Genomic DNA, 22980 nt, shown 5'->3' with positions numbered 1-22980 from the left:
CTAAGGTATATATTGCATAAATTGCGTGTCCTCCTGGGCTTTTAAGACTCTAGTAGCCATTAGACAAACAGGTTACAAACAGGTGAAGAGAGATCAGTATTTTTTAATGTATATGTACACTTGGTGCTACAATAGATCTTCGGATTACTCTAGGTAAGTCGCTGGCACTGATCCAGACTTTGACTCCGGCGTTGACTCCGGCTGCGACTCCGTCAACTGCGACTCCCCCCACTGCGAATCCAACTCTGGCTCCGGCTCCAACTCCAACTCCAACTCCGGTTTATACTCTAGTTTCGACTCTAGATCCTGCTCCAGTTTAGACTCCAACTTGGGTTCTAGCTCTGGCTCCGGCCCCGACTCCGACTCCAATTCCGATTCCGAGTCCTGGAATAGGTGATACGTCTTCCGCTGCTCCGGCGTGATCTTGGCCGGGCTACCGACCATCTGGTCCTCGCCCTTGTTGTTCTTGGGGAACGCGATGACGTCCCTGACGGACGGCACGTCGCATATCACGGCCATGAGGCGGTCGAACCCGAAGGCGAACCCGGCGTGAGGCGGGCACCCCGCTCTGAGCGCCTCCATAAGGTGCGAGAACTGGGCCATGCCCTCGTCCGTCATCTTGAGAACGTCGCGCAGGATCCACTCCTGGTGCTTGGCGACGTGGATACGCCGGCTCCCGCCGCCCACCTCCACGCCGTTGATCACCAGGTCGTAGTTGTCGCCCTTCGCCTGGAAAGGCTGGTCCTTGGCGGAGAAGAAATCCGCAGGTGAAAGAGGAGCTGTGAAGGGATGATGGGTCGAGGAGAATCCCGCGGTACCTCCCTGGCCTGGGTCCCCAGTGTCTTCATTCGGTGTGAAAAGCGGGAACTCACGTATCCAGACCGGTTTGAAAGAGTTGTCTTTGGGTAGGAGACCCTGCTCTACGGCAGAGTAGTATATAGCGCTTCGAAGTCTACCTAAATCAGTGGAACTTCCATGCAATAAAGCTCGCTTCCGTGCGTGGAAGATAATGATGTCTCCGTCCTTGCATCCATGGAATTTGCTCTCTTCCGATTCCGCAAACGCTTCAAATTCTTGAGCACATTCGTGTCCTAGAGCAGCCAAGCCATTGAGTGGCTTGCTGGAATCATAGATAAACACAGCCGGCCTACATCCCGGACTCAACTTAACCGTGGTGAGGTTAGGTAGAGAATCCATAAAGTCCCGGATGAATTCCCTGGCCTTGCGCGGCGACGCATCAAGGCGAACCTTGAAGCACTCAACAAATGGGTACTTCAAGCCCGTAATTTGTCTGACGAAGTCCTCGGAGACTTTCAAATTAGATGTACCGCGGATCTATCTCTGTCAGCATACGAAAGAGAAGTCCTACTAGGAATGCTTAACTTACACCTGTGACGTACGGCGCTGCTATACGTAGATCGGGCTTGTCGGTACCATAATGCTGCATTGCCCTGCTATATGACATCCTCGTAAAGTCCTTGAATTCGAGTTTAGGATAACGTTTTAACCCATCCCAAACACCTGGAAGATCTGAATCCTCTCGGTCCTCATCTCTTACTTTCCTTTTCTTTTTGCTTTCTTCCGGGCCTACGTAAGTCGGATGCTGGATGCCGTTGACCTCAACTGGGGACCATCTTTCATGAAGGTGAAGGAAAATTCTTTCGACGATGCTCGAAACGAGTTTTATCACATCCCAGCTATCGGAAAATGCCATTTCTATATCGAGCTGAGTGAATTCAGGTTGTCTATCGGCACGATGGTCCTCGTCGCGGAAGCATTTGGCGAATTGGTAATACCTCGTGACGCCGCTCGCCATGAGCATCTGCTTGTACTGCTGTGGACTCTGCGGTAACGCGTACGCATAACCTTGCCGCCTCGTTGGGACTAGGAATTCTCGAGCGCCCTCCGGAGTAGACTTAAATAGGAGGGGCGTCTCTACCTCTATGAAACTCTTGGAGACGAGATGCTTTGAGATGACATTCCGTAGGGCGCTTCGTAATTTTAACCTATCACGGAGAAGGGGATCGAAGCGCAACTGCAGATGACGCTGGGTGGGCGGCCACACAGCATCTTTCGATACAATGATATCCTTCGGGAAGGGATTTAGACAATGTATGGTTCGTAGCTTGAGGTCCCATCTCTGCGGCTTCCCAGGCGCGACCGTAGTCTTGGGGGGCTTTTGGAGGGTTCCGGTCACGATGACTGGGCTGAAGTGTGGTATACTTAACAGGTCCAGATGAGCGACCTGCTGCAGCGACCCGTTGTCCTTCCAGCTGGAAACAATCTGAACATGATTCTGGGGACCAAAGTCATACGCGTTAGTGATCTCACAGAAGCTCAAGTTGGAGCTCACGTCCCTTCGATTCCCAATAAATCCATAAATAACCACTTCCTGTCCGGCCACATAGCCGAAAGCGGGAGTAGGTCTAATACGCTGGAGATTGACGACTTTTTATGTGTATTAGTTACTACAAGATGTATAAGAGATATAGGATAGGTAGTTGTTGTCTTGTGATGTCTTACAATTCTTGTTATAAGTTGTCCATTTGTCGCTAGGATCAGGGGTTATACTGGAGCTACTTTGAGGAATATCATGAGCTTGGGGTTCAGCAGGTTCGGACTCGGTAGGTACGGGTTCAGGATCTGTGAGTTTAGAAGTCTCTTCATGAAGGGATCTTGCATGTCCCAGTTGGAAAATGGGTTGGCATCGACGTGGCAGGGACTGTCCTTTGATGCCCGGAATGCATCTTATGGCAGTCCTCCGCAGATAGCCTGAGAGCATTCTAACCATTGATCTCTCACGGAACCATTTAGAGTATTGTCTGTCTTAAAAAAGTGGAAAGTTGTAACAACATACCACTGGTGAGTTGAGACGTAAATCGAGATGGGATAAAAAATGGTATGTACCTATGTACCTACCTAACCTATACCTATTCCCTGCCCTAGGAAAGGAAGAGAAGATGTCCCCACATGGCCTAGGTACAAACATGCAGATTTACCAGGTACATAATCGAGGTACCTAGGTACCTAACCTACAGGCTACAGGTCCAGTACGTAGTAGATCCCGAGGTACGGGTACGGTTTAGGTCAGGTCCAGGATGGCTGTAACGGATAATTCCAATTCCGCCCCGGCGCAAAAAATAATACATTTTCTAGAAAAGCTTAGCCGCCAAATTTTTGAACTTCTTTTTTTTTCCTTTCTTCTTCATCCTTCCACTTCAAATAAAAGTGAGTTTATCTGATTAAACGTCTTAACTTCCGTCATATTTGGAACATATTGCTAACTTTTAATATCGCAGATGATGAAAGCTGCGTGTACTATATGATGTCTTCCTCTCTTCAAAGCTTTAGAACTCTCCCCTTTTGGGGCTTAAGCGGTTCTATTGCAGCGAAGAGTTGGAATCATGAAATGAGCGTTCGACACACCTTGGACCTTGTTTACATCGGACGCGAAACAGCAACTCTGATTACTGTTTGGTAGTTTGGAAGGTTTTGATCTGTCTCCTCTTTTTCTCCCTTTTCCCCATTCCCTTTTACACCTTGTTTTCCTCGATCCCATGTCATTGTTATCGTATCTTATTAGTCTCAACATGTCTTTATATAATAGCTTTACCAATCTAGGTACGCGAGAGATAATTAAATAATTCCATGCGCTTTTCTCCTCATGATCTTTTGTTAGTGTTTGTCAATGTGTAAACGAGATACCATGATGTTGTAACGTGTGTTGTTATACAACGATTAATGCTCGCGAAGAAGGTATTTATTTGCATGCAGCATATAAATACAAGAAAATACTTCCAATCTTATGTAAACACTTGCCGTCAAAACTGTTAAGGCTGTTAATATAAGAAATCTAGGTTGCTCATTAGGTACTTCGGTGCCGGTTGCCGTATTTTCCAAGAGTGTCAGGAGGTATGACCTCATAGCTATCAATTAGACCAATGCTACACCAAAGGTACCTACGTTAGGTACAGATGAAGGTTTGGTCCAAACCAAAGTCAACAAGGTACCAAAACCTTGGAAGCCCCTACAAGTTAGGTACCTAAAGGTGTTGTACCTTTAGATAGATACCTAACATTACGTATACTTAGATTTGTGCTTCCGCGTTGCGCATCGCATACTAAATGACATCGCACGTATCTAGATGATTATTTATTATATGAATACCTGTTTTAGTATCTCCATGGAATTACGTATAGAAGGGATAAAGAAGGTATAAGTACATGCAGGGGGTACCCATTTATTCACATTATCGATAGAGGTACTTACATATCTTACATAGTAACGTGGATAATGAGTGGGTGGGAGATGACATGGATGATGGACCAAACCTTAAAATTAGATTAGGAGCCCGATGTCCCGACCGACGTTTCCTACAACTGAGGCTGGTTTTGGCTGGTCTCTTTTCTAAAACTCCCATTTCTCCAAAGTCTCTCTAAAGTTTCTAAACCTCCTATAACTACCTACCTAACCTACCTGGTACCTAAGCCTTCTTAAAAACTATAAGACGGGAAACTTCCGACTAAAACATCAAACGACATAAAACACCAAAGAGTCAATCATTTGCGAAATTAGATATTTTAAATGTATTAGTAGCCATATGGAAAAACATCCCTCTCCATCCGAAATGGAACAGCCGTAACGAAAGCCAAACCCGTCCATGTCCACGAAACTTGAGTCTGCTTTTAGTCCATCGATCCTCTCAATTCCTCCTCTTAATTCCGCTTTACCACAAACCTGAACAACCCCGACGTCGCACCCCCCCGATGATGATTGTTGCGCTTGTCCAACATTGACAGATAGTCCTACAAATACCTTTCGGCGCTCCTGTTCAAACTCATCGCCGATTCACGATACCGACGATACTGGCGAATACTTGACCCCGACGTAACACGCCCCATAACAGATTAGCCGAAAGCCTCGCTTGGTCTTCGCTTGGTCTTCACCAAGCATCGTCATCATGTCTAGTTCTTTTGAGAAGTCTGTGAAGGGTGCCACCAAGATTAAGGTCAGTCCGTGCCTCACGCGGCATTCGAAAGCTTTGCCAATCTAACCCCTGACGAATGTTGTCGAGTAGGCCGCTCCTCCTAAGACCAAATATATCGAGCATATTCTTGTCGCCACACACGCAGGAGAAGCGGGAGTAGGGGAGGTTTTTCGGGCATTGCAGTTTCGATTACGCGATTCGACATGGACTGTAGTACTCAAGAGCTTGATAACGATCCATTTGATGATCAGAGAAGGCTCGCCTGATGCCACATTAGCATATCTTGCGAAACATCGAAGCCAACTAGCGATCGGCTCCTTCACCGATGGTAAGTGACCGTGTAGATATCTCCCTGCTTATGTGAGCCCATGATCTCGAGGCGAATATCTCTGACATGCATGGCAGCGCAAATTCAGGGGCGCAATATACGACACTATGCCGGCTACCTCGCGGAACGCGTACGCGCATACAGAGATACGAGAGTGGACTGGGTCCGAGCTAAAGAGACGCGACTTGAGAAGCTTTCGGTTGAAAAGGGGTTACTCCGGGAAACAGAGGTGGTTCAACATCAGCTTACCGCTCTGCTGAAGTGTGATGTATGTTGTCATGCGCTTCTTCATTCCTTTCATAGTTCAGGAGCGACGTCGGTGCTAACATTGCGGTAGGTTCTCGAGGACCCCGAGAACGAAATTACTATTACCGTGTTCCGACTTTTGGTATTGGACTTATTAGCACTGTTCCAGGTACTGAACCAAGCTATGATCAACATCTTAGGTGCGCTCGAGTATACCAATAAGCGATATATACGTCTTAGAGGCTAAATAAATTCTAGGGCACTTTTTTGAAATGTCAAAGCCAGACGCGGAGAGGGCTTTGGAAATTTATCAAAATTTCACTAAACAAACAGATTATGTTGTACAATATCTTGCTGTGGCGCGACAATGGGAACCTCATACTAGAGTCGAAGTTCCCAAGCTGAAGCACGCCCCTATTAATCTTAGGCGACAATTAGAAGAGTATCTCAAAGATCCTGATTTTGAGATTCACCGGAGGCAGTACTTAGCTGAGCTTGAGGCTAAGAAGAAGGGCGGGTCCGGATTGTCGTCGAAACCTGACAAGGGCACCGCAGATTCCAAAGCCACTGCCGCAAAGTCGAATGGCCCATCTTCAACTTCATCCTCATCCAAGCCGCCACAGGCGACGAGGGGACCAGACCCAGATCTGATCGATTTCTTCGACTCGATCGAGCAGAACCAAACCCCAATGGCAGTACAGCCGAACCCTCAACTGCAGATTGCCCAGGCGAACCTGCCCATGTCTACAGGAAACCCTTGGCCTTCGAACACGCCCTTTGCAGTACAGCCAACAGGCCAGCTCCAAGACAACGGTTTCGTATCTCAGCCGACTGGCTTTCAAGCTAATAATACCCCTTTCCAGCAACAAAATCTTGGCGCTTTCTCCCAGCAGCAGCAGGTACCAAACCAGATACAGCCGAATTTTACCGGTGCTGGCTTTGGCGGATATACGCCTCAACCCTTTTCGCCGGGTAGCCTTCCTCCTATCCCTCAGAATTCCGCTCCATCTTTCCAACCTGGCACTTTATCGCCGCCTATGCAGACAGGGCTTCAGCCTGGCCAGCAGATAACCAATCCTTTCAGGGCGTCAATGTTGATGGCCAATCCTACTGGAGCACCTAATAACTCTTTCGCCTCGCCGACTAACCCCCAACCTCAGAATGGCGGTCTGAGCCGACAAAATACCAATCCCTTTGCACGATCTTCTCCTCAACCTACTACCCCCTTTTCTAATCCCCCTTCCAGCTCGCCTTTCCAGTCGCAACCCCCAGCAGCACCCATACAAACAACGGCTACAGGCACCAATCCATTTGCTAGAAATTTCGGGCAACAACAAATGCAACCTCAGAATCAGCCTCAGAGTCAGCCACAAAGGCCCCAGACTAGCGCCGGTCTTATGCCACAACCTACTGGGAGCACAAACCCGTTCCGACAAGGCGCTTTTGTAAACCACCAGACCGGTATGGGGTGGCAGCATGGACAGCAGCCGATAGGCGGGGGTCTGGACCAACTCGAAGCTATGCCGGTATTCCCTCGACCTGCTACACAGACACCCTGGCAGCAGTAGGGAAACAACGCGAGTACCTGATGCATGTTGGAGGGGAGGGGGGTTTGATGGCTTTGAAGATGAAGATGAGGGCCGAAATCACGTGCTGGGATGGTCCCTAATTTGTCACAGAAACGCATAGAGCGAGGCGTTACGCTAAGGATTTCGTGAGATTTATTTTCTTTCTTTTCTCGGCGAAGTCAATAATTATTTGAGACTGGATGGGGAGCAAAAGAAAGAGAAAGAAAAGGGTGGGGATTTATTTTCAGGAGACGGGGAAGAGAGGGGAAAGTTTCCAACTAGAAGCTACTAGGAGAGGCAGGCGAACAGGCGGCAGACGGCAAGCGATAAACAAATTAAATAAATCTAGCGAAGATTCGTCATTGCGGGTATGTATCCGCGGAGGGAGAGGGAGAGGGGAAGGGAAGGGGGAAACTCTTGTAAAAGAAAATACATTTTCGATCTACCTTTGCTCCAAGAGGAAAATTACTACTACCAGTTACTTAACTTATTACCCTCAGAAAAAGAGAGATGGGCTAGTTGGGTGGAATCGCGAGGCACAAAGCAACTTGCATGCATGCAATGGTCGACTGTCAAAGAGGTTACGTTGCTACTTGCTTCATGCGCCTGTATTATCTATGCCATGTTGGCTGTTGGCTGTTGAGTTCAACTACGTTTAATAATAGGCTAGTTATTGCGTAATGGCTACCTGTATACCACCTTTATACTGACCTGACTGCTGCACTTTTCTTGGTTTATACTTTTCATAGGTAAGGTTGCAGAGTCAGGTCTCAATTGTTCGAAATAGTGTAGTGGGATGGATGGATGGATAGAAAGAAGATAGATGAAAATCAAATAATACACAAACAAATACTCACGAACGGCGGGGGTATAGTTATAGCTAGGATATGATTATTTACTTCTTTATTTATGTATTTTTAAATTTTCAGTAGCATCGCAATGCAGCAGTTGTCTCTATTTACATTATTCTTATTCTTATTCTTATTCTTATAATTGTTATAATCCCCCATCATGCCGGGAACACCGTACCTGAAAAAAACGCCGTCGCTATGCAAATCGAAAGCGCACTACTTTTTCTACCAGACTCTTTGTCCTCCTTATTTCTTCCTAGTCTGGCGTGCGTAGGTATTTCTGTACTTGTGTATAGATTAAGTACGCAACACATGATAATCATCGCCGCTGACGGGCAATATGCACCGCACCGTCCATGTATCGTCTACCGCTACCCCTTACCCCCTTTTCTCTAAACCTGGAACCGAAACCTGAGCCCAAGAACTCCAGCAGGGAAATAGAAGATGATGGGATGGGATGAGATGGGGATGGGGATGGGGATGGGGATGGGAAAACCAAGCGGCTTACCATAATAATTAAGATCGATATTGGGCTGGAAATTCCTCACTTCCTGCTCCCTCTCACGCCGCATAAACCTCCCTCCACAAACACAGCCTCCCTCTTCTTCGTGCTTCCTAAGCAAAAACATCCTCTTCAACCTTCCCCACCATCCTCCTCGCCCCCTCCACCGCAACCACCGTCCCCACTACCTTCCGCTTACCATCACCACCATCACCACCTTTATCATCATCACCCTTCTTCTTCTCCTCCGCAATAAACACGCCCAACCCCGCAAACGCGTCGAACATAGCCCGCGCCTCGTACTCGCGCGCGCTGTACCCGGGGACCCGGTGGTCGTCGCGCGTCCGCGCGTCCTCGAGCCACGGGTTGTCGTACCGGTCCCGCAGCTCGTACCGCGTGGGCTTCAGGTCCAGGCCCGCGAACGCGTCGTACGGCCGCAAGTAGTAATCCGCGTCCTCGTCGCGCTTGTTTTTGTCTTTGAGCCCGCGGATCGAGAGCAGCGTATCGGAACCCGAACCCGAACCCGAACCGGGAATGCCGCCGGTGGTAGTGGTAGTGGTAGTAGTGGCGGTAGCAGTGATGTTGCCAAGAAGGCTGGAAAAGCGCGACCCCGCGATCTCGGCCACCCGAGCCCGCTTCTGCGCGATGATGCGCGCTTGGATTTCCGCCGCCGTCCCCGGCTCCCCGCGCTCCAGCGCCTCCATGACTTCCGCGTTGATAGACGCCTCCTCGGCGCGTGCGCGCTCCTCCCCCCGCTGCTCCTCGAGTCTGCGCTGGCGCGCGGCCTCCGCCTCCGCAGCCTCGCGCTGTCTGCGGAGGGAATCCGCCTCGCGCCCCCTTTTCCTATTCTTCTCGATGTCGTCTTTGTGCTTCTGCTCGTACGCGAGCAGCTTCTGCTCCGCATTCCTCTGGTCGTTCTCGTCGCCGTTCACCAGGTCAAACGTCAGGTCCTCGACCTGCTGGAGGTAGTCGTTGTAGTCGCGCAGGGACACGAAGTCCTCGGGCGCCATGTTGAACACGGCCTGGACGCGGCGGCGGACGTCGACCTCCCGCTCGACCCGCAGGTCCTTGAAGAAGGGGGTGCGGAAGCCGCGCTGTCGTAGGGTCTTGGTGCAGCTCGCGTAGGGGCATTGCGCGGGGCCCTTGCCGAAGATGTTGCTCACGCAGTTCGTGCACATCGGGTGGTAGCACTCCGGGTTGATGAGAAACTCCATGTCTTTGTTCAGGTACCGCACCCGCGTGCACACGGGGCAGATGTCCGTGGGTACTTGCGACGAGGGCTCGGCGGCGGAGCGCACCGTGGTGGAGCCGGTTATGTGCTTTCGAGACATGGTTCCTTATGTATTGGCGAGTGTATTTTAGTGGATAACAGGTATCTAAGGTAAGTATCGCGATCGCCTATGAATTTCTCGTCCTCCGAGGTAGATTTGGGTAAGAAGTGAGGAGGACAAGTTAGAGCGGTGGCTGGATGAAAGGAATCGAAGTTAAATGGTGGTCATTGATTTGGGTTCGGGTCTCGTCTCGCGAGGATTAAGATTGGTAATCGACAACGGGATAAGTAAGTGTCGGTCTGAATTCCTGTAAGGGAGAAAGTTCACCACGACGGCCATGGGACGCGTTATCGTTTTCAAGTAGGTAAAAAAGAAGGAATGCAACTTGAGGAGCTCTTAAACTTTGATTTTAGCCGTTGACCTTTCAAAGATAATTTGCCTTAGGTAACGAAGTACGTACCTAACCTACCTAACAATACAATACAACCTAACCAAATCGATAAGGCTGCAGGGTCGCTATTGGTCTGGAATGGGAGTGTCTACCTAGGTACCTACCAGCTCTACCTTAGAAGCAGCAGGGGTTTCTGCCCCACTACCCAAATTAATTGCCCCTCCATGGAGCTTTACATATGAGCTTCTACGTCTTCGTTAGCGTTCTCACTGATTCTGCGACTCAAACTTATAGCTCAGCTACCTACCTCCTAACCAAAACCCGTAAAAAGAAAACCATAATAACAAATAACAACTCATAACGAGACCTCGAAACTATAAACCATGACAGACAACGGTACGCGCGTATCTTACGTATACATCGCTAAATATATTTCCATTCTTTATTATTACCTCTTAACTACTACTAACATCTAACAAACTCGCCTTACAGATCCCACCCCCGAGCAAGAAGCCGCCGCCCGCGCCAAGGAAGCCGAGGAGCAGGCTGCGCTGCCCTACAAATGGAACCAGACCATCGCCGACCTCGACGTGAACGCCACGGTCCCCGGAAACCTCAAGGCCCGGGACCTCGTCGTCGAGATCAAGAAGCAGAAGCTCAAGGTCGGCATTAAGGGCCAAGATCCTATTATCGATGTACGTACCCAAGTCACATAACATATTCACTGCGAGAGCGCAAAAGTCAAAGTCGTAGTTATAGTCATACATATATACATACATACATCTTTACTAAAAACTTATCCCCCCCAGGGCGACCTCCCGCACCCGATCCTCACGGAAGAATCGACCTGGACGCTGACCTCGGCGCCGGACGGCAGCAAGACGATCGAGATCCACCTGGACAAGGCCAACAAGATGGAGTGGTGGGCGCACGTGGTGACGACGGCGCCCAAGATCGACGTAACCAAGATCCAGCCCGAGAACTCGAAGCTGAGCGACCTCGACGGCGAGACCCGCGGCATGGTCGAGAAGATGATGTACGACCAGCGCCAGAAGGAGCTTGGCCTGCCCTCCTCCGACGAGCAGAAGAAGGCCGACATCCTCAAGAAGTTCCAGGAGCAGCACCCCGAGCTCGATTTTACCAACGCCAAGATAAATTAACATGGGGAAAATCACATAGCATGACGAGTACAGGGATGGCTTCTAAAACGAAAAGAAAAACCACATCTCATCTTATTAACTACCTCTAACCTAACCTATAACTATAGGTATGTATATATAAGTATCAAGGAAGTATAGGAAGTGTGCAGGGTGAAACGAATCGCCGAAACCACAGAACATGGAAAACAAAAATCCAGGGTAGCGGCGTCAGAGAGCCCTGCTCTTTTTTTTTTAGTTTGATATTGGAATCGCTAGTAATGACATAGCAGATGGTAGCCGCTACGCATCAATTGTCAGATTAACAAGCGTTCCGTTCGCGACTTTGTTCGCGAGAGACTAGAGAATGAACAATGAGAAATATCAAGAAAACCACTTACTTACGTGAGAGACACATAGCATGAACGAACCTACCTCTTGTAACGGCTTGCAATTGTTTTGTTATACTCTTCTGCGAGCTCAAGATGTATTGGCCGTAATAGGATGATGCATTGACGCTACCTATCGACCAAAGCGAGTTGTCGTCTACATGCCAATTGCTAAGCTGACGGGTGGATTTCGCCTATGAGATTCATCCGGAGCACATAATAATCTCCCACGGAATCAAGAGAATAGCAGCTCGATAAATGCAAATCGTTCGTAGAATAAGCCGAAAATCAAGCAAGTCGCCCACTCAGGTCGAGTTGACGTAAATCGTCCGTCTTCTAAGATTTAGCTAGTCTCGCCGCCTTGAAGCGACTCAGCCGCTTCGGGCCGCCCTGTTCTTCGTCTAGCGGCTGGATAGGACTTTCGTCCTCCTTCATGAATCCGCCCTGTTGGTAGATGAGTTTGTTACGCATCTTATAGTACTCTTGTGTAGCCTGCTTCTGTAGCAGATTAGCATCGAATTCGTCTGGCTCTTTCACTACCGAGGATGGCTCGTGCTCCAAGACGGAGGTCGCCAGAGTCTGGTTTTCCGGTCCTGAAGGCGTAGGCGCAGGGACGTCAGGGACGTCCGGTAGAATAAGAGTACCACCTAATGCCACAGGCGTTGCATTTATAGGTATTCCATTGTTTCTCTCTTTTCGGAATCGGGATACTTTCTTACTTGGCGCCGCGACTGGTGGTGGTGCCTTGCCGCTACGCTCCATGATCACATCCGATAGTGGATCTATCTCGCGCTGCTGCTTCGCTTTTGTTTGTGAAGCTTGCTTCGGAGCTGGCGCTGGCGCTGGTGCTTCGGCTATATCAAGACTTTGGGCAAATCTCACACTCTTCTTGTCTTGTGCCAGCAGTTGCTTATCAGCTTGAGGGGGAACCGCTGGTTCGCTTTCGACATTGTCGACTAAAGCATCTTGGCCTTCGCGTTTGATACTGATACGGCCAATGCCTTCCACCATCTCATCCTCGTCGTTTTCCGCCTGGCTTTTATCAAAGGAATAGTTGCTCAGCCGCTCCTTGAGTTCCAGCATTCGTAGTTTCCAGTCATCGTCAACGGTAAGCTTAGTCTTACCCCACTCATCTTCATCTTCGTCATCCTCCTCTTCATAGTCACTATAATCATCAGTGTCGTCGCCGGTAGATCCTTCCTCTAGTTGCAACTCGGCTACAATGGGAGCCATCTCAAACTCCATTGTCTCCTTATTATAACGAATCATATCCTCCCTGAGAGCGGCATCTTCCATAGATTCGTCAGCAGGGAAGACGGGGTCTGATATTATACTCTGCTGATCTTTGGCTTTCTGCAGAATTTCCTCTAGCCTCTTCGCAGTTTCGGACTTCTCAGGATCTTCTCCAGATTTTGTGTCTTCACTAAACGTTACGCTCTTCTTCCTAGATGCAGATTTTGCTTGTGCCTTTTCCTCAGCTTGCAATTCTTTCGAATCATCTGCAATCCGGTTCGATGGGGTGTCTACCTGAGGCTCTTGATATTGCTGGCTTGATGTACTCGAATCACCATTCGAGGCTGCTGGTTTGCCATCTTGAGCCTCATTCGAAGTTCCAGGCGACGCCGTGGAATCAGTAGAAAAGTCCGTTATTCCCGCCTTCCAAAGAGCTTCAAGAACCTGGGGTTGGGTATCTCCTGCGGTACGTAGACTGTACGAGACAACGTTGTCGTCATCGTCTAGTTCCTCAAATATCTCTGTGATTGGTAGACCTTCCTCGTCAGTCGCGTCTGGATTCGCAACAATTGTTACAGCGGCAAGTCTATTTTCAGCGTCTTCGCGCTGCTTTCCAAGGGTATCGATATTCTTGGAAACATAGTCCAATCTTTTAGTGAGCGTACTAATGATCTGCTCGGGCTTCTTCGAGTCGTCACGCCCGAAGATATCAACGAGCTCCTTCTCATTTAACAATTCGCCCTTAAACTTTTCCCGGGTGCTTCGCAGCTCTTTCCGACTAGCTACTGATGGCAACGACTTTACATCAGCCCGCAGCGTTTCGTACTCTTGCTTCCATTGTTTCCAATGGTCAAGCGCATTAGAAAGTCTCGTGACATTTTCTTTAAGTTTCTGACGATGCCTTTCCAGGTCGAGGAAACTGTCTTTAGCCGCAGCCATTTTGAAAAATGAGGAGCGGTGATAGGCGATGAATGATTGCGCGGAGGCGAAATGCGAAAGTGAGAGAGCGAGAAAGTGATCTTTGATTAGCTGAAGAAAAAGAAAAATGGAGTTTGTTCCATTCCAAAGCTCAGAGGCTTAAAAAAAATAAATGAGGCTGAACTCCACTTGTCACGTGGTACGGCGCTGGAGCCGTAACTTCAAATTAGGTACCTATCTGCCAGAATGGCGTCGAAAAAGATGCCCCACCCCCAAACCCAAGTACCATTATACTATTACAACTTCAATTAAATGTAAAAAAGTCAATTCTAGGTCAATATAACATCGAAAATTATTATAAGATAGCTTTAGGATTATTCTGCAGGTTTAAAATATATTAAATTAAGAGTGATATTATTTCAATAGTAGTGGTACTTTAATAGTAGTTTAATTCTAGGACCGCCTCTCTTACCGCCTGCCCAAAAGGGTTTATTACTTAAAAATTCCTTATTCGCACTTAATTACACCATTACATCAACCATTATATCGTATTGAATCCAACGATCTAATATATGGAAATTACATAGTCGGTTCTAATTTGATTAGGGCTTTCTAATAATATAGATTTCAATTATATGCATACGGTATTTCAAAAGCTATATAAGCGCAAAGGCACAGGTAAATACTTCCAAGTAGGTATAAGTGGTGGTAGCGCCCCCTTTCCGCGAAACATCGACATTTAATTGACTATCCTATCCTCTTCAATCAAAAGATATAACATATCAAAGTTACATATCCAGTTTCGCCTTAATTGGAGCTTTCTAATAATATAAGCCTCGATTAGATGCATGCAGTATCTCAAAAGCTATTAATGGTTGATGATAAGTGGTAAAATAGGTAGATAAGGGGGAATCTCTATTTTCTGCCGCTTTTTTCAAAGAGTGGGGCTGAAATTAACTACTATTGAAATAACATCACTCTAAATTAATATGTTATGTTGTTAAAGCGTTATTAGTAATGAAAATAAGAGTTTTGAAATATTAGGTACTGGCTAAGGGGAGCATCTTTTTTGACGCGATTCTGTCTGCCAGTCTGCAGCCCCACATTACATGTAGCTTGTAACTCATGTAACCTAACCGCAAGCCTCAAACAGCTCAAAATATTACAAAATATTGCCAATCCTCCAAGAAGGGTCATTTCAAAGTCTCGTGCTTGTATTATTATGTCCTAAATTGCTAGGTTAAATGGTATATAACGCGTCGCCATTGAAATCAAACCCCGTATCCGCCCTCATCCACCTAATCCCCTCGTGGCCATCGTATTGTCTTCGCTCGGAAGTTGGTTGTTCTCGTTTCGCAGGTATCTCAACCGCAGCACACGGTAGCTTCCTTCGCGGCACTTGTCTGCTGTGCACTAATATAATTGTTAGACCTTCAAAGGGGCGAATGGACTCAGAATATTATCGAATCACTTACCCTCCTAGCTTCTCCCACTGAAAGATGAAGCTACCGATATAGGCACCAATGAAGATGCAGATGATGATGTAACCGTTGTAGTACATAGCAAGCCTAATGTAACATTATTAACTCTACTAATTCATATCTGCTAAGGTGTGATAATATGTGGTTAGGGGACCTACAGCATGAGGAAGTACGCCACCACGAACTGAGCAGTGTGGAGGAAGGCACGGATAGCTTGCTCGAACAATTTGGGCCTATATCCGCTGCTTGAGGATGGACAGACCGAGGACAATCCGTTAGCAGCAGTCTGGCCAGACTTAGGTGAAGTGCGACCATCCTCGTTGTCATCATGACTGGCAACGGAAACGACGAGACCCTTGCCAACATTCTTACAGATGAGATAGCTGTCGTATTCTTTAACAGAGCGTCGCAGAAACTCCAGCAGAATCCCAAGAAGGATCACAGCGATACAAGAACCTGCAAACATTCCCTTGGAGGTAATGTGCCAGGAGGAAGAGATAAAGCAGGCGTCGACGGTGTACCAGTTCCAGAGCATCTAGCCATGCAGTAGCGGTTAGCAATCCTCAATTTTGAATTCAAAAGTCAAATCCTGATATTATGAAGAGGAATATGCTCACGTTGATCTGACAGCTGTTCCCACCCATACCCATATCCATATGACTATCCATGCCCGCCATGGCAGTTTCGGTTGATGCAGCACCAGTTGTAGTCGACGTTGACGTTGGCATCGACATTGACATCGACATCATCGACGAAATTGACGATGATATATCCATCTTTTGATGCGAGTGGCTTCGTAGTTGAAAATTTCAATACTTGAACGGAGATGCTAATCCGATGAGATGAAACTTCTAGGTCGAGTTAAGGGCAAGCGCCAAGTTTGTCGTTATTATCTGTTGGTAATTTTATAAGATAGAAAGCAAATCTTAAACCCTGCGAGCATAAAAAAAAAGAAATTTGAGTTTAAGGGAGTAGGTATCTAATAGAAACAACGGGAAGACACGTTTGACAAGGAAAACCCGACAGGTCGAAGATTAATTATTTATGGTTGCCATGACCTATGATTTTTCTGTCTGACCGTTCTCCCACTGAAGGAATTATATAAGATGTAGTCACCCTTGTTGTGTCACCACACGAGCTGTATCTTAAAGGTAGTTCGACCCGGTCGTTCCCAACAGCTGGTATCTTGGCATACAAAATGAGTGCGATAGGTAGGTACCTATTATTGAACCAGGAGCACATTTGAGCAAGTTATGGCCGTAAGGCCCACCTAACCACCTAACCATCATACCATGGTGCTGCAAACCTACATAGTACACTGTATAGGTAGGTATTACCTAGAAGGAAACTACGACCATTTTGCGACATTCGGCTTACATTCCTACCTAACCTATAAGTACCTCTTAGTAATGCTATTGGTCGTAGAACAGAGCAAGTGCGTGTCTTGGGTGCATCCCAAGGTCTTAAATTCCTTGGGAGGTACCTACACCTTGCCTAGTCGTGATTAGGTAGCTGTTGCTTGTCTTTTTTTTTTCTCTTTTTTTTCCCTCCTCCCTTCACCATCGTCGAACCAGAATCCTACTCGGCTATCAATATCGTCTAATTGGTTTTTACAAGCGACAAAGGTCTCAAATCAAACTACAGTCAAATTGATATGAATGATACTGCCTACCGAAGGTATCTTGTATGAGGTTCCTTACTGATACGGCCGACATTAAAACATTCAAACACTGTCTATAAACTATTCAAGGAATCAAGGCGTATGCAAGACAACTAATTATCAAGTTTCCTCAAAAATAAACCCATATTCAGATCCCCTATTGGAATTCTTAAGCGAAACCTTCGCCGTTAGCCCTGGTAAGTTCCATAGTCTCATCCACCTGCTCTAGAGAGCACATGTACAACAGTGTCGAATCACAAGCTCAGATGAGGACGTAATCGGTGTCGCACTCCAAAGGTTATGGACGAGGTGGCTGATACAAGGCGGATGCAACCATCAGCCTTAAAGTTCAAGTCAGTTCAAGTCGGTCCGTTAAGATACCTCGTCAAAATATAATTAGTAGGTTAATTTGGTTCACTTACGATGTACAACCCTTTCTGGACTTGTCGCTCTTCGAGGGTTCTAAACATATCTTTTCCCGTTTAATCGCCTCTCGCATCCGAATATCGATGCCACTATGGCTAGCATCATGCAAAGCGAAATATACTCCGCGGCTGGGATCGAATCTGTCCTCTTGTGTAACCAATTTTCCTACCATCTCTCCTCTAGCAAGTGCTTCCCGTACTACCTTGGCCTTAGTCACATACAGAACCTCGCTACCGGCGACCTTTGCCACACAGTTATGCCAAGGAGTAGGGATGTGTAATAGGTCCAGAGAAGTCACGGAGCTGCTATTTTGCGAAAGCGATTCAATTGCCCTGACAAGTTTGGGGTCGAAGAGCTGAACACCAAACTTTGGCCCCGCATTATTGTGTCTAAGGGGTGCACATCATTAGCTTTACGGGTATTTCAAGATCGGTACGACGATGTCTCGGAAGAGTTCGGATAACCTACGCATGGATTGATAACCGAATGTGGTTTGGGAAGAGGAGTTCCACAAGATTTGAGTATGCCTGGTTCCTCTACGATCGTCCCCATTAGTTGATTTGCGTTACTTCATGCAGCTCTAGGGGGGAAATTTAACAAGGGAGCAAGATCTTACCATAATCATCTCAAACGCCACTTTGGACGCTAGTTTCTTCTGCTTCGAGCGGCTCATCGTTCGCGTGAACGGATGGAGCTCCAAATCCTCAAGCATAAACCGCGAAAATCCACGATATAAAGCCAGGACTCCCGCCTCTTGGGACTCGATCCTAGCTCGGAGCGCAGATTTCTGCGATTGACATCCTGCCATTAGCAGGCGTCGGCATAGCTCAGCTTCCGTGGTTATCCATGTCTGTACATGATGGTTGATAACTGGAATATCGAAGCTGTCAATCTTTGCGAGCTTCAATGAACTGTTATACTTTTCTAGCTCGAAAAGATCGACAAGGGACTTAAACCCTACTCGGTCCGTGTTGCCCCTTCTAAAGCCAATCTCTCGGTTCATCTTAATCAACTTCTGACAATACGCGTCAACGTCTTTATCGTTGACACCAACTGTATACACTTAGCACGATGCGGCAGATCTAGGGGCGAAAAAGAAGCTTACTGCAGTCGCTGAAAACATGTCCATCGCTGATTATCCAGAGCTTAGCGCCTGCGCTGTATATCGCCTCGACAGCTTCGACAAAGCCATGAAGACGTTCCAGGGCCAGCTCCTCGCCACGGTCAGGGTCTTTACCCGTGACTTTGTCGGTATTGGATGATTTACAGGGGAAAGCAGGGAGACAAAGTTCGAGCCTCCGTCCCTGGGAGGTAAAATGGTAAACACGCTCCTTGAAATAGCCTCGTCCGGAGTCTCGCCACTTATCATCTTCACCCTGATATCGAAGATATGTGTCAAACAAGGACACTAGTTCTTCCGTTACCAACTCGGTATAAAGGTCAGAAGGGTCCGGACTGCTAGACTGATAACTAATAGCAAAGTTGGCCTGACGAAGGAGTAGACGGCTGAAGAATGCTTCGAATTCTCTCTTACCATGTGTGGGGTCGGGAATATTATCAAGGACAATACCAGTAAATGATGCGTTAGAAGATTGATAAAGCTCGTATAATTGCAAACCGTGTAAGTCATCCCCTAGTTCAGCGAAGTAATAAGGAGTCTTCTCTACATTAACGGTACCACTCCAAGTACAGAGTTCGGGGCTTATGGTGTGCCAGTTCCGTCTAATACGGGCTTCCTGTGATCCTGTGCAGTGCAACAGATTTCCATACAAGTCGCGAGAAAATGCAGCCTGCAATCGATAATAAATCGACTCTCCTTCCTGAGGGAAGTCCATGATGGGTTGACAGGTGACTCCCGCTGACTAATTCCGTGATGCGCGTATGTAGGGGCGATGCAAGATGCAAGGCTCGAAAAGCGGAACATGACTGTGCCTTGGGATCTGGGGTACATATCCCAAATATATATTGTTCGATTCTCCCAAATATTTTCCTTCTCACTCTATTTATGTAACCGCGGATACATTCACTTCTCAACGTCAACCTTGAAGGAACCAAATCGTCCTAGCTTGTTCCAACAAAAAAAAACCTACTCAAGACCGTGCTAGAAGGCGTTTCCGCCCTAGATAACAACAGGCTCTAGAAATAGTCGTGCAACGTTTCTTACCCATGACATCTGAACTAACATATAAGCATAAGAGCTATTTTTCTCGATCGAAATAGTACAGCCGAAGACCACAAATCAGGCTTATAGCTACGTTGCGCGTTGAATAGGTACCTAAGCTAGGTAAACCTTAAAGCGTCGAATCACAACATGTATAAGGGTTAGGGTACGGTCTGACTTTCAGCTTATGTTTACATGAGATAAAGTTTTGAAAAGCTACTGAAATACGGTCTGAATACGTGCCTAGACTAGGATGCAGTGGGTTGATTAGATGGTGTATAGAATGAGTTAGTATGAGTTAGTATGAGACAGATCGCCAATTTGCTGATTCTAAATTAGGTGCCGTGTCACCGTTCCGTCGGGTCCCTCAGATACCGAACGCCTACCTAGGTAGGGTTCATCCTTAAACACACAAATCTATTTGTTACAATATCATTGCTCATTTTCCTCGGAGATCTCTTCACCACGCTGATACCTTTTGACTAGGAGGGAGCGCTAAGAACAAAAAGAAAAAGGGGGAGACGAAAAGTTTCCGCGTACAAATTAAGGGCATAGAACTGTTTTCGTCCTATGGATGTGTAAGTGATGCCTACATGCTAAATTACAGCATTCTTCTTCACTGCGTGCGTAATTCATTTTTTTCTTATTTGCTTTATTAAGGCTTTCTTTGGCTGTTTATGTATGTGCGTACTTGTCGAATGGTAATTAACCGGAGACTAAGGATAATATCATATATAACGAACGGCCTTACGTTTTAACCTAAGGTTTTGTGTCGGGATTGGAAAGGTCGCTTTGATCTGATTGGCTCAATGCCTTAAGGCATTTTGTCAGCCCTTGGGGTGACCAAGGGCTGACCTTTAGTACTTAACTACTGAGTTGCCAATCAGCCTTCATATAATAGGAGAACCCGTTGACCCGGCCGTATTTCTTAGCATTATCTACCTGAGGTAATTGACGGCCGGAAGACCGGACGGCTTAGAACGTTGCTTTCCGCGGTACCACTTTGAGTAGATGTCTATACCTCTTGCAGCTTGACGTGCGGATTAGGGGGACCATATAAGGTTTTGCAACACCGGCCGTATATAACCGGCATGAGTCACCTGTCACATTGCAAGTTAATTTCTACGAAGGTTGCCCACCAGGTAGGTTAGGAGAGCTACCTATATTGTACATGTGTGTAGTTGATATAGAGTAAACAAAGCTTAGTTCTGTTCTGTCATTCAACAGCGCACCAACACCCGCGGACTAGATGTTGAGTGCCAAGTGTGGCATGATATGAGGCAATATAAGGGAAACCTCTCTACTACACAGATCATTTGTAAGCGTGGTTTTGCTTTCTTGGAGGCTTTTTTTTTCTATCGGGTCGGACTGGTTAACGGTCACCATACCTACCATGGTGAGCTAGCTACCTATGAGTGAGACTACCTAAGGGGTCTTATTCGCTCCGACTTCGAGACAAAAGCAAACACCGGGGATACGGATATTCCTGAAGATTCTTCGAGATCCTCAACACACATCCCTGGTCGAGGGAAGGGAAGGGAAGGGAAGGAGAGTCATGTCGATGATCTAGCGCTTAACATACATTAGGTACGTACGGACGTAGACCTTCATCCTGCGTACCGATATCTCGCTTTCCCTCATCACCATAATGCCACTTAGATTTATGATTCATTACGCACCATCCATCTATCTATGCTATGAGCGATCAGCGTATGGGTATGTGTGATATATGAGGTAGGTATTAACTACTTCCAGTAGACATTCGATCGATATAATTCCTAGGTCCCTGAAAAGAACTTATGTGCTAACCTAGGATGTACGTATACCAGGTAGAGTACCTCTCTTGTAGCACTGACTCGACTGACTTGCACACTCTCTTATTCAACTCCCAACTCACAAAGGAAATCAAACATTAGTGGTAGGTTAGGTAGTAAGGAGGTAGTTAGTTGTACGTACGTAGCGTAGCGTAACGTAACATACCAACCGATCCAGCGATCGATCGACTCACACACACACTCACCTTTACCTCGACACCGGCCTCCCCTGGTCATATTCCTCCTCTTCCGACGACGACGACGAATCATCATCATCCCTCCGCCCATAGCTCGCCCGCGTCGCCGAAGCCGACGGCTTCAAGCTATTCCTCCTCTTGAGCCCGAGCCTTTCGCCCAAGCTCCCCTTCCTAGACGGCGACGACGGACTACTCCTACCCCCCTTCCCCGCTCGACTTGTTGCTCGCCGTACGCTTCAGCCCCTCGAAGAACCGGGTCCGCTTCGCCGTCTTGCTCTTGCTCTTGCTCTTGCTGCTCTTCTTCTTCTTGCTGCGGCTGCGGTGACTGCGGCTGTTACTTCCAGGTAGACTAGCTCGTTCGTCTCGGTCGCTGGCGATGCTCGAAGCGGCGCAATTGGCAGTTAAGATATCAACATATGTGATTGGTCAACTCAACTATCATTGTAACCCGAGCTAAGTCTACTATAATAGCCATGTGTAACAGTATTTTGATTTAACTAACTTTATAAGTTGAGTTATAATTTGTGAAGTAACCACGTAGGTAGACATATAAACATAGAGTTAGCTAGGTAATATAGAAAACATACAGAAAGTTAACCCCGGCAATGTCAAGGCTATAGCTAAAGAATCCAGGACTCACCTGATAATTACTTATAGGTGTAGTTAGTAACGTTAGTTTTTATACGGGTTCTTTTCAGTTATATGTCGCTGCGAACATAGCACATAATTTTTGGAATAGTAAATATGCTGAAGTAGATATAAGTAGTGGGGTAAGTAACCGCGAACATGTCACCTAATAATAAATAAGAGTATCAAACGTAAGGAAATGTAACTTGATTGAGGAAATGACTGAGGAGGTTTCTAAGGCAAGATACCGACGACGACGTCTTTTTACCGAGTGTTAGCGAGGTGAAAAGGCGGAGTTAAAAATTAGTAAAAAGTTTTGAGGGGATTGTTGCTAAAAACCAGATGGTATTGAATTTTGATTTAATATTTTATTTTATTATGTAAAATAATTTCTTAGTGGGTAATAATTTATTTTTATGTATTAGTTAATTAAGCGAGTGCATTTATTTATATAATGTGTTTGCGTTTTATAATTTTAGTTTTTAATAAAATTATATTTTATATTTAATATATATTTATATATTAATAAAAAATATATTATTATTATATAATATAAATTATAAGTTAATAATTTATAATTTATATTTTTATAAATATTATAATATTAAAACGCTTAATAATATTTATTTAAAAAAATATTTTTAATATTATTGTTTTTTAAAAAATTATAAAGCTTTTTTTTAATAAAATAATTTTATATAATAAATAATATATAATTTTTATAATTTTATTTAAAATATTTAAAATAATTATTAATAAATAAAAATAATTAATGTAAATCACGAGTTAATAAT

At 46.2% G+C, this 22980-nt stretch overlaps 8 protein-coding genes across 8 annotated transcripts; 3 read left to right on the top strand and 5 right to left on the bottom strand.

The window, feature by feature from the left end:
* Positions 1-27: 27 nt before the first annotated feature.
* Positions 28-3125, bottom strand: F4812DRAFT_442920 (tRNA synthetases class II-domain-containing protein). The gene is made up of 3 exons (XM_047935354.1): positions 2524-3125; positions 1388-2448; positions 28-1335 (listed from the first exon to the last, which is right to left on the bottom strand). Exons 1-3 carry the CDS (start codon positions 2789-2791, stop codon positions 145-147), a joined length of 2520 nt encoding a protein of 839 aa, XP_047786615.1. The 5' UTR covers positions 2792-3125; the 3' UTR covers positions 28-144.
* Positions 3126-4690: 1565 nt separating this feature from the next.
* F4812DRAFT_206443 (ANTH-domain-containing protein) lies at positions 4691-7294 on the top strand. Its single transcript, XM_047930299.1, has 5 exons — positions 4691-5008; positions 5078-5315; positions 5393-5583; positions 5653-5761; positions 5820-7294. The coding sequence occupies exons 1-5, from the start codon at positions 4961-4963 to the stop codon at positions 7127-7129; spliced, it is 1896 nt and encodes a 631-aa protein (XP_047786614.1). The 5' UTR covers positions 4691-4960; the 3' UTR covers positions 7130-7294.
* F4812DRAFT_206386 (uncharacterized protein) lies at positions 7230-7983 on the top strand. Its single transcript, XM_047930296.1, has one exon. It carries the CDS (start codon positions 7330-7332, stop codon positions 7786-7788), a length of 459 nt encoding a protein of 152 aa, XP_047786613.1. The 5' UTR covers positions 7230-7329; the 3' UTR covers positions 7789-7983.
* A 34-nt stretch (positions 7984-8017) lies between these two features.
* F4812DRAFT_442914 (CDK-activating kinase assembly factor) lies at positions 8018-10183 on the bottom strand. Its single transcript, XM_047935353.1, has 2 exons — positions 8489-10183; positions 8018-8378 (listed from the first exon to the last, which is right to left on the bottom strand). The coding sequence occupies exon 1, from the start codon at positions 9811-9813 to the stop codon at positions 8596-8598; it is 1218 nt and encodes a 405-aa protein (XP_047786612.1). The 5' UTR covers positions 9814-10183; the 3' UTR covers positions 8018-8378; positions 8489-8595.
* A 212-nt stretch (positions 10184-10395) lies between these two features.
* Positions 10396-11656, top strand: F4812DRAFT_206417 (CS-domain-containing protein). Its single transcript, XM_047930298.1, has 3 exons — positions 10396-10540; positions 10637-10839; positions 10954-11656. Exons 1-3 carry the CDS (start codon positions 10528-10530, stop codon positions 11302-11304), a joined length of 567 nt encoding a protein of 188 aa, XP_047786611.1. The 5' UTR covers positions 10396-10527; the 3' UTR covers positions 11305-11656.
* On the bottom strand, positions 11657-13937 carry F4812DRAFT_206402 (Prefoldin subunit-domain-containing protein). The gene has a single exon (XM_047930297.1). The coding sequence runs from the start codon at positions 13839-13841 to the stop codon at positions 12006-12008; it is 1836 nt and encodes a 611-aa protein (XP_047786610.1). The 5' UTR covers positions 13842-13937; the 3' UTR covers positions 11657-12005.
* Positions 13938-14814: 877 nt separating this feature from the next.
* F4812DRAFT_442910 (Ctr copper transporter family-domain-containing protein) lies at positions 14815-16413 on the bottom strand. Its single transcript, XM_047935352.1, has 4 exons — positions 15919-16413; positions 15460-15836; positions 15296-15388; positions 14815-15233 (listed from the first exon to the last, which is right to left on the bottom strand). The coding sequence occupies exons 1-4, from the start codon at positions 16075-16077 to the stop codon at positions 15185-15187; spliced, it is 678 nt and encodes a 225-aa protein (XP_047786609.1). The 5' UTR covers positions 16078-16413; the 3' UTR covers positions 14815-15184.
* A 726-nt stretch (positions 16414-17139) lies between these two features.
* F4812DRAFT_467951 (Pyoverdine/dityrosine biosynthesis protein-domain-containing protein) lies at positions 17140-19222 on the bottom strand (the record flags this gene model as incomplete). Its single annotated transcript, XM_047938718.1, has 5 exons — positions 17140-17776; positions 17856-17923; positions 18004-18440; positions 18493-18988; positions 19061-19222. The coding sequence occupies 5 exons, from the start codon at positions 19220-19222 to the stop codon at positions 17380-17382; spliced, it is 1560 nt and encodes a 519-aa protein (XP_047786608.1). The 3' UTR covers positions 17140-17379.
* Between the last annotated feature and the right edge of the window lie 3758 nt (positions 19223-22980).

The sequence above is a fragment of the Daldinia caldariorum genome (assembly GCF_022478825.1).
Source record: "Daldinia caldariorum strain CBS 122874 unplaced genomic scaffold F4812scaffold_20, whole genome shotgun sequence".
Taxonomy (NCBI): Eukaryota; Fungi; Ascomycota; class Sordariomycetes; order Xylariales; family Hypoxylaceae; genus Daldinia; species Daldinia caldariorum.
The sequence above is the reverse complement of the archived record's forward strand: the minus strand, read 5'-3'. Positions and strand labels throughout refer to the sequence as shown.